This window comes from Tachysurus fulvidraco, chromosome 3 (assembly GCF_022655615.1).
Source record: "Tachysurus fulvidraco isolate hzauxx_2018 chromosome 3, HZAU_PFXX_2.0, whole genome shotgun sequence".
NCBI lineage: Eukaryota > Metazoa > Chordata > Actinopteri > Siluriformes > Bagridae > Tachysurus > Tachysurus fulvidraco.
This window is the reverse complement of record NC_062520.1, coordinates 23,485,495-23,496,856: the sequence shown is the minus strand read 5'-3', so window position 1 is coordinate 23,496,856 and position 11,362 is coordinate 23,485,495. Positions and strand designations below refer to the sequence as shown.

Genomic DNA, 11,362 nt, shown 5'->3' with positions numbered 1-11,362 from the left:
CCAGAGTGATTTTCTGAAGGGTTTTGAAGGGTGGGCAGCAGAACGCCGATAATCCATTCAGCAGTCCAAACTGTTCTCTGTAGTCTTCTGATGTCTGATTTTGTAGCTGAGCTAGTTATTGCTGCCTATGAGAAGTACAAATTTATTTAGAAGAAATAAAGATTTTCCTATCACAATATTGGGTCCATCTGTCCATCATAATTCTAAATATCATCCAATTTGTGTTAAGAAATGTGATTATTTAGTTGCACATATTTTTATTGAACAAATTAAACTGGTAAATAAGTAGATATTTAAATCAACCCAACCAGGATGGTCTAGCCAGCTGCCAAAACACAGGCCAATCTGGTCCACAATTAGTCTATAATTTATTTTCTTATTATTATTTATTGATTCATTGATAAGTGATCAATACATGACAGAGTTCCTAATTTTCTGAATGTTTTTTTTTTTTTTTTTTTTAAATGATTTTTAGGTAGCTGGACAAAGCTGGATGTTAAGCAGAATTTCAGAATTAATCGGAAACCATAGAAATGTACACAAAAAATCCACTGATACAGGCCTATGTTTGGAGACAGGGGCGGTTCTAGACCTTTTTTAGGGTGGCTCCAGCCCCCCTGTTTGTGATCTCAGCCACCCTAAAACTATAATTATAATTTTTACTTTCAAAAAACAAAACAAAAAAAAAACAAAAACAAATGCAGGACATGACGTCGATGGGAAAGAAAATTATTGATCAGATTGATCCAAGAGCGAATTTTTTTACTTTGTTTTTACGCGCGTGCGTTGTAGTCTTTCAATAGTGCGTCATAAGCTGTCTGCTTTATTTGAACGGAGAAGCGCAGGCACGCGCGGTCAGAGCTGGAGGCATTTATCCATAAAGTTAATCGGCGGAAAACCGCAAAGACGGTTATAGAAGGCATTTTATAAAAATTAACTGCAAAGAATTTTCACGAATCAAGGGAATTTGTAAACTCATGAGGTTGTACAATGTTATGCTATTTGTGTTCAAATTGTTTGCAAGGTTGTGTTTTGTGTCTGTTACTCCCACAAAAGCATGTTTTTCAAATGAAAACATATTTCTATAAGCCAATCATAGTGGCTTTCATTATTTAATTGGAGACATTTCTTATAAAATGTATGTATTGTGAGGATATATTTTATGCTATCCCACAAGTAAAAGTTTGTTGGAGGTACAGTTATAAAAAGTTGTACTACCACTGCAGAATGTTTCTGCTATAGTAGTGAAGTTAATGTACAGAGATTTGTGTGTGGCTATAGTACATGTACACAGTACTGTGGTGACATTTAAAAAAATCAGTTATAACAATACCAGTGAAATTTCACTATTCTTATTACCAGAGTTGAATGCACAAACAAAATATTAATGCAAACAATCCATTCAATATTAAATAAAACATAACATTTATTGATTTGGTCTTTGTCTTGTGAATATTTTTTTTATTAATGACTGCATTCATTGGACACACTGTTCGTAGAGAATGCACACATACACATACTCTTCTTGTTTTAAATTCTCACTGAGGGCTAAGCCCCCCCTAAAGATAAAATCCTAGAACCGCCCCTGTTTGGAGACTCAAATCTATTCATTTAATTAGACTCAACACAAAAGAAGAATTGTCCACCAAACTCAATCACAAAACTGGTGCACTAGTGCACTGTGATTGGATAAACAACAATAACAATTTCTGATTACAAGTTTACAGCTCATCCTGTCAATTCACTTTACTAACCTGACTTGGTTATGTCATTAAAAAAGGTGTCCTGTCTTTTCATTTCAAAGTCAGTTCAAGTGCTTGTTTAAGCTCAATATTGTTTATCAGTATTAGACTACTGCAGATTATACTTTGACTGCCATCATAAATACTGTTTTAGTACTTTCTGTACATCTTCTTCCGTCTTCTCCCACCTCCCAGAAATATGGCACTAGGTAGATGTATAGCACTATGTATGTGCATGTACCATGCAATGAACTGGTATCCCATCCACTACATATACTGACCAGTGCTCATGGGAGAGGCTCCAGACAGAAGATGTATAGGCGTGTATTTTTTGCACCCAACAGTAGCTTAAATCCCTTTAAAAGGTTTAAAGTATATACCACCTAAACAGTTTCAAATGGCTGATTACTGCACAGCTGCTTCAAGTATTACCCTCAAGCTTTCCCTGCACCATGACAATGGCTTATAGCCTACAGTCATGGCAAAAAGATTTGGCAGTGATGTAAATTTTGTGTTTTACAAAGTTTGTTGCTTGAGTATTTGAAGATTATTTTTCCACGGAAAACAGTGATAAGCATTTCATAAGTTTTAAATGCTTTAATTGGCATTTAATATATGCAAACAGTCAATATTTAGTGTTGATCCTTGTTCTTCATAACATTTGCAATTTGCTCTGGAATGCTGAATATTAACTTCTGGTCCAAATCCTGACTAATGGCCATCCATTCTTTCCTTATTAGTGCTCAGAGCAGAGTTGATCACAATTTGAGGGATTCTGCTTGTCTACTCACCTTATGAGGATTGGCCACAGGCTCTCTTTGGGAATTAGGGAGTTGGCTGGCCACTGATCCAAAATTTCAATGTAAGAATCTTTGAGCTACTTCATATTACTGTTTCCTCCTTTCCTTTCCATCATGCTGGAAAATTAGCACGGATCACTAAATTGCTCCTGGATCGTGGGGAGAGGCAGACACTCTACCAATGTACATCCATGCCTACAGCACCACCATATCAAACTGTTTACATGCTTTTTGCACATGCTGTCTTTTACTTTTTTCTGTTTTGCACAATACATTACAATACCTCATGTAACTGCTGATATAATACTAATGTGTTCATTCCAGTATTTCTGCACACGCAATATTGATTGAACATACGGTATTTACACTGGTCGGTGCTGCTTTTGGATTGTTGTTTTTTTTTTTTTGTCTTTTATCTTGCACTGTTTGCACCAGGTTGCACAGATGCACTTAATGTGGCTAAGACTAACTGTGTATTGCAGCAGCTATATATGTCTGAAATGACAATAAAAGCTTCTTGACTTGACTAGATTTTTAGTCTGTTCTTGATGTTTTTCTGGGAGAGTAGTGACTTCTTTGCTGCCCTTCTTGACACCAGGCCGTTGTCCAAAAGTCTTCATCTCACTGTGCGTGCACATGCACTCACAACCACCTGCTGCCATTCCTGAGCAAACTCTGCACTGCTGGTGACACGATTCTGTAGCTGACTCCTCATGAGGAGACGGTCCTGACACCTTCTTAACTGCAGTCAAAACTCTCTCCTTGAAGTTTTTGATGATCTGGTAAATGGTTCTTTCAAGTACAATATTTTGATGCAAAGCAATGATAGATGCACGTCTTTCTTTAGAGGTAACCGTTGCAGGAAAGCGTTTCATCCCTCCTTTTATGCTAATCAGTCTGCTTTTAAAATCAATATGATAATGATTTCACCTGATTAGTACTTAATGACACTTTCAAATGTGCTGATGATATGATTAGAGAAATGGTGTTAGCTGGTTTTTATTCCAGAGCCAAGACCAATGAAATTTTTTACATTTTTTTTGAGGAAAAGTTTTTTTTGTCCAATAAAGCTTTTTGCAATGATTTAAAATGCATCTGATCACTCAATAGCACAATAATCTAGAAACAATGTGAACAAACACCACAACAGCTGAAGCAGCAAACTATGCAAGACACAAAATTCATATCACTTCCAAAACTTTTGGCCATGACTTTACATTTTAAAATGTAAACTCTAACTTCAGCAATCTTAAAGAACGAGAATATATGTTTTAAGCACTTTTTTTTTTTAAATTTCACGTCAAAGTGGGAGGTTTGTTCCACAAAGCACAGAGTACAACCTCCTCACGGCACAAAACAGAACACCACCAAATGAACACGTCGGACACGTAGCATGCCACGCTCGGGTTTCCTTCATTTTGATTGGTTCGCGTGTCCTAAACAGCTGTTGAATGACAAGGCGTATTGTCCAATGAAAGAAAAGTAAATAAATAAAACCCCACCCAAACCCTTGCTCTCAGTGGACAGACCTGTTTTCAATCTTCCTGTATGTTTCTTATTGGCTGAAATCCTCATAAGGAGGCGGTACAGGGTTTGTTGTTGTTTTTAGTAGTGGACCGTCGACATTTTAAAAAAAGACCCGATCTTGGAAAGAATTGGAAAAGCACATTTTAGGATCCGGATATCTTTTTTTGTCGACGTCGTCCATCTGTTAAGAAGCTCAAAAGGTGGGTTAGTTGTAATTGTGAGTCATCTAATTCACATGTGCTGCAGAGGGTAATATAAATATCGTTTGACGTAATTTCAGAAATAATAGGTCAGTTTATATTTATAGGTCAGTACAGCCTATAAATAAGAAATACTCTGTGATCTAGACAGTAATGAAGCTCAACCACTCAGTCAACTACTCGCCAAACAAGTAGCTAATTTAACAACCAGTAATTAATATTAACTAGACGCAGGTAGGGTTGAAGAGATGTAATCTAGGACCTTGAGACAATCTTAAGTGTCTTGAAGTAGGTCCAATAAAACTCACAAAATTTATAACAATCTGAGACCATGGTCAGATGGTGGCTAAAAAGAATGAAAAATATAGTAACAGAAAAGTTACTGAAAGATAGAAGTCATAATAATCAAGATAGTCTGAGATTTTGCATGCTGAGATAGAAGCAGTTGCATGATGTATAAATTTCATTTGTAAAATTGAGGGCCATGCACATGACAGCCAACAAGTCACAGAGTACTTATATCGTATACAGTCGTACATAGCAAATCAGTATTTTTCTTCTGAAGGAGTCCACGGTTTATACTTTTTCAACATATAGAAACTTTATTTGTTTCCATTGACCGCATTATACGAGTCAGGGTCTGAGTGGATATGCAGCCTAACCTGGGAACACTGGCATAAGAATTCATGCCTCATGAGATATCCGTCCACTGGAGAGCACTGAGAAACTTTATTTCTAAATACCTGTTTTCTGCACGTGTGTTATTAGTGATCTGCAGATTTGCACGCACTAACACCTTTTTTAACAATAAGAAATTGAATTCCTATCTGTTAATAAACACAACAACAACAATCAGTACATCACGAGTCTCGCCTCACTATCAGGAGGTGAACACGTGTGTAGACCTGCACTGTCTATAAATAGTGCCAGCAAATTAAAACCAGGGAGGTTTGAGAATAGGCAAGTTTGCTCATGCTTCATTCCTTTTAAAATCTGAATACACATAGCAGTAAAGTTGACTTGACTTACTTTTGTTTCTCACCACACATAACCTTTCAGAATCTGACACACTCTGCACAAATTTACACAAAAATAGCAGAGCAATGTATATGAGAAAGAGGCCTTAAATATGTAACAGCAGCTATTGTAGGTTTGTTATTTTTCCTCTCAAACGGTGTGCAGTAGTCTCGTTCAGTGTATTTAAGATTTGATCTCAAGCTTACTGTGTGTTTCTGGTCTTCAGATGAGTAGCCAGTACCAGTGCAGTGTTCCGTTCGAGGCCAGGAGATTGGAGGGAGCGAGGGTTCGTGCCAAACATCCTGACAAAATTCCGGTTAGTGTGTCAAAAATAACAATGGTTTGCCAGCTTGACAATGAGTGCAATGAGGTTATTGGCTTTATTTTATTTACATTGTTCATTGAAATTCATTATTGTTTCCTTTATTAGATCATTATAGAGAGAGCTGCAAGATCCTGTGCCCCTGAACTCGACAAAAAGAAATACCTCGTTCCCTCAGACCTAACAGGTGAGTGTGTCTTTCCCTGCTTTTTTTTAAGTAGTAAAACTCAGTCTCAAGGAAATCAAAGCTGATTTATAAAACATTTATTTATTTTTTTTTTATAAAACATTTTTTGTCGTTTCTCATATCATACAATTAACATTATCATGCAAGGTGATGCATAAAAGGGTGAAAGTAAAAAAAAAAATTGCTCAAAAGAGATGCAATGAAATTGATGGTACTTTGATCATTAGGAAATGTGAAGTGAACTCTTCTGTCATTTTAATAACCTAGAATTTTTATTATCTTTGTCACATTTTTGGTATGTTGGTCATTTTAATTTTGCACAAACTGTTGCTTGTGTTTCAACTTCTGCTCTTTTCCATTTGAAAATATAGTGATAAACATTTTAAAAATACACAGGACCATTAGACTGAAAACGGCAGGAAAACTTCCCATATAAACAAATTCCCCCATATTCGGTTGAACGGGTGCAGGGTATTATCAGTTGCGTGGTCAAGAATTTTGTCCATTGTGTAAATGCAGCTGTAATGTGGATTTTCAAGAGATTCTCCATGTCATAATATAATGTTTTTTCTTATTTTTTTGCCAACGTTACAGAAGGCTGACATTTTCTCTGTTGATGCTGTTCAGTGTTGAGCAGGAGAGTGTTGGTCAAAAAACCACCCCAAAAAAACACATTTTTAAACACTTCCTAATTATCATCAGCTTTAAAATGATTTGTACGTGTACGATCACCCACTTTGTTTTAGGCCTATTTAATCTTTTTGGTTCAGTAATTTAGCAATTAGGGACCCAGCCTCACCCAATCTGGTACCAAATCCAATCTGGTATCACAATCACAGACACAGAGACAACATTTTTTTCCCCATTATCTAAAGTATGTGCATGATTATATCCATTGAACTGCTGCCACCGTATGGACTGTGGTTGTACATTCATGTTACATACGTTTATTAGGTGTTCCTAATAAAGTGAGTGTGTATGTACTTGTCTTGTGTTATCTATGTTAAACATACATTTGATGGATCATATTTCACATGAATGAACTTAAAGCATTGTTTGTTTATCATTTTAGTAAGCAGGAATTTTAGAAGTCAAAACAGTTTTTATCTAAGAATTCAAAATACTTCCTCAAATCATTACAGATTCAGATGTTGATTGGATCATCTGCCATTTCTTGGGTGGGAAACTGGCACAGTTCTGAGTAACTTCTACTAGTTAAATGTTTCCTGATTGCTTTCTAAAACGTTTTACCACTCTGGGGTAATTTCCATATTTTTTGTGTCTTTTCCCTTCACAGTAGTGAGTCAGAAGCAAGTGCTGCTGAATGGGTGGCATTTATTCCATTCAGTGTTACTTTCACAGGCAAAAAAAAAAAATACGCAGGCACTAAACAAAAAAATAAATAAGCATCTAAACATTTACTCACTAGTTTACATCAAAATGGTTGTGTAACTTTTTTGTGTTGTGTAACTCTCTTTAAGAGTTTGCAGTTCTGGTAACAAAATAAACGACATAAATAAAGTTGAAATTAAATTTAAATTTGACATCCTGGCAGAATATTGTGTAGGAGCAATCAATATATAATTTTATCACCTTGTTTTTCTTTAACTAAACTGGTCTGCATTACATGATCGTTTTTGTCCTCTTTTAAATTTTTCACTCCTCATACGAGTTACATTAACACGCTTTGTTGTGATATTTGGGTCTGTGTGTGCACTTTAATTTATTCATTCAGAATTTTTAAGTAATTCAAAATAGGCCACAGAGAACAGACATATTTTTGACATCTTTATGAAGACTGTACTGTTTTGAGAATAACAGACTGATTGTATCTTTCTCTCAGTTGGGCAGTTGTGCTTCCTGATCAGACAGCGAGTATCCCTAAGGCCAGAAGAAGCGCTCTTCTTTTTTGTGAAAAATTGTCTTCCTCCTTCCAGCTGCCCACTTTCTGTCTTGTATGAGGTATTATATACACACACACACACACACACACACACACACACACACACACACACACACACTTTTCGAACACAACACATTTAAGTTAACCTGACAATGTGTTAAAGAATGTAGAGTTTTCATTGCTTAAAAGAGATAGAGCTTTAAAAAAGTTTATTTATAGTATAGAGATTCCACCTGCTGTCAAAAGACATGTTGGATGATAGACATATCTAAATTGTCCAAAATTTGTGAATGGGTTTGCACCTCATGCAGGAAGGATAGACTGCAGGCTCCTCATGACCCTGTGTAGAATAAGACAGGAAATAGATGTATGGATTTTTTTTTGTTGCATCACTGATTGACCATGAGGGACATATTTATTAAGGAGCAATGGCAGGATTTTCTCACCTACAGACTGTGGCATGTTTCATGATTGAATACAAATGTGATTGGCTAAACCCAATATTGTAAAGGTGCTTAGTATGGAATAAAAACACTGTCAATAATAATCGTACGTAATTCAAAGCATTTGTGTGTAAATTTTAATTTTGCGGAGTTGGATCCCAAAATTTACGGCCACGACAGTTTACAGATACGAGATTTTGTGTGTTTGTTCAAATACAACTCCAAAATGTACGACTCTGACAGTTTACACACACAACGCTTGTTTTCACAACACCTCTTTTTCACTCTCGAAAACGGTGTGCGAAACAACTGTCAAAAATACGTCATCACGTTCACAGGTATTACTATCCGAGGGAAGATGAATCGATTCCACGAAGTGTGCATCCACCCCACCCACTTTTAAACCACTGGCGCCGAAATGGCGGATCAGCAGCCAAGCGCTCACTCATCGTCAGTGTTGTATAAAGTATTAGAAAGCAATACTTGAGTAAAAGTACAAGTATCATACTAGAAAAAGACTTTGGTAGAAGTGAAAGTCACCTTTTAGAATTTTACTCAAGTAAAAATCTTAAAGTAGGCTATCTGATATTTACTGTACTTAAGTATCAAAAGTCATTTTCTGATATTTGCCTGTGAACGTGATGACGTATTTTTGACAGTTGTTTCGCAGACCGTTTTCGTGTGAAAAAGAGGTGTTGTGAAAACAAGCATTGTGTGTGTAAACTGTCATAGTCGTACATTTTGGAGTTGTATTTGAACAAACACACAAAATCTCGTATCTGTAAACTGTCGTGGCCGTAGATTTTGGGATCCAACTCCGCAAAATTAAAATTTACACACAAATGCTTTGAATTACGTACGATTATTATTGACAGTGTTTTTATTCCATACTTAATGTCAAATCTAAATACAGGCGTCAAATATATTTTCTGTAAATTGCCACTGAGGCCTTATACGTGTGTATTGATGAGCAAATAAGTACTTTCTATTTTAGTAAGGTTACCAGCTTCAAGTTATCATGTATTAACTGCACCATATTCTCTCCAAGGCATTATAGGTGTCTCAGAAAACATTCAGCAAGTTTAAAGTCTTAAAAAGTATAAAATCTGGTAATGGGATTTAAATTATTATTATTTTTTTAGTTTACCTCTAAAACAGCCAGTATTGTCTTACTCCACAATTACTGAACTACTGCTGCACTCCGATAAGTTGCAAACATTGTTCAAAATTAGATTTATCTAATGACTTTTTTTCTAAATTGTCCAGTTACTTGTAGAATTTATATAGCGTATGAAATTATCCCCAATATCCAAATGCATCATTAGGAAAAAAGAATCAGATCATCAAATAATTAAAAACTTTAATTATGACACATTTTTTGTGAAATTTATGCTGATTTATTCTGGTCATGAGCTTGTATTTATTTATTTATTTTTTGTGGTGGTGGTGTAATGATCTCTGTCTCCATGTGTGTTACAGGAACACCATGAGGAGGACCTGTTCCTGTACATGACCTACAGCAATGAGAGCGTGTATGGTGCCTGAGTGGAAAAAAAGGGGGGCATGGATGGAAGAGGAAGCCAGTGACAGACTTTGGGTGTGTGCTTGAGGAAGGAATGGAATTTAAACAGTGGTGTGGCGACGTTTTTTTATTGTTTTACCACAATTAATCCGTTTTGTATGAAGCTGAGCTTACAGCATTGAACATCAGTGTGGTTTAAAGGATGTAACTGGTTTGTGTTTAAACTACTATGAGTTTAATTACATTTAACAATGTAAGTAAGGCATTGTAATATAGATGGATATGATGGAGGGAAAGAGGAGATGTAAATGAGATGTTAATGAGATGTTGATGACCATGGTGCAGTGCAGAATTATCCCACAATTCCATGACTCTGTCTCAGGAGTGACTCATCTGTATTTAATGAAAATACTTTGTTTTTTTTGTATAGTTATATGATAAATTTTGTGGTCAAAAAAAAAAAAAAAAGACAGACATGCAGCATTGTGCAGGTGTGGGTTTTATTTATATGTCTGTCTGTCTGTCTGTCTGTCTGTCTGTCTGTCTGTCTGTCTGTCTATCTATCTATCTATCTATCTATCTATCTATCTATCTATCTATCTATCTATCTATCTATCTATCTATCATAAAATCAAAGTGTGTGATATGCACAAAACTCAGAATTTAGAAAATACCAAGCTTATTGGGCCATTCCAGTCCCCTTAGCTGAATATGGTAACCACCTCTTTTCTATAGGTTTTCTACAAGATTTTGGAGTATGCTTGTAGAGACTTTCTCACTCACTCTCTCTCACTCATTTCCTATCTCAGGCGTCATCGGGCACCGAGGCAGGACACACCCTGGACGGAGTGCCAACCCGTCGCAGGGCACACACACATTCTCATACACTCACACAATCACACACTACAGACAATTTTCCAGAGGCGAACGTGCTAACCACTAAGCCACCGTGCTAACCACTAAGCCACCGTGCCATCAACACCGTGTCAACAACAAATGCATTAGTAAGTTTGGGTGCAAATGCATGAGGAGGTTTGGTGGGGAGTCGCCTGGCGATGACAAACGTAACACTGACAGCAGAGATGCCTGATCATTTAAAAAAAAGGCCACTAAGCATCTGTGCAACCAAGCGCAAACAGTGCAGGACAAACAAGCATACAAACGATAAAAAACACTACAAGACAATACACAAAAGAAGCACCGACCAATGTACATACTGTATATTCTACAGTACAGCAGCAGTTATGAGTTTATGAGTATTGCGATGAGTTGATCAGAGCTTGAGGCTTGAGGTCAGGGCTTTGTGTTGAAAACTGAAGTTCTACCACTCCAACCTTCACAAACCATGTCTTCATATAGCTTGCTTTGTGCATAGGAGAATTGTCATGTTGGAACAGGTTGAGATACAGCATAACAAAGGGAGTGCTACAGCATACAAAGATATTCTATACCACTGTGTGCTTTCAATTTAGTGGCAGCAGTTTGGGGAAAAATATTCAGTATGTTTGATGGTCAGGTGTCCACAAACCTGTAAAACATTACACAACAAACCTTATTAACTATAATTCCAACACATTACCAATATATCGGCTTCAATGCGGTCTGACTGGTGAGCAGACCCCATCACAGAATTGATGTTTCAGAGCAAACTGTACAGAGTTTCAAAGCAGCTCGATAGTGGGTGTCTGTCTTGCAGATT

The 11,362-nt window shown here is 36.5% G+C and overlaps 1 protein-coding gene across 1 annotated transcript; it reads left to right on the top strand.

Moving 5' to 3' along the window:
• The first annotated feature begins 4,110 nt into the window (after positions 1-4,110).
• On the top strand, positions 4,111-10,143 carry zgc:92606 (uncharacterized protein LOC100000242 homolog). Its single transcript, XM_027147915.2, has 5 exons — positions 4,111-4,269; positions 5,513-5,602; positions 5,717-5,795; positions 7,639-7,757; positions 9,621-10,143. Exons 2-5 carry the CDS (start codon positions 5,513-5,515, stop codon positions 9,684-9,686), a joined length of 354 nt encoding a protein of 117 aa, XP_027003716.1. The 5' UTR covers positions 4,111-4,269; the 3' UTR covers positions 9,687-10,143.
• Positions 10,144-11,362: the final 1,219 nt, after the last annotated feature.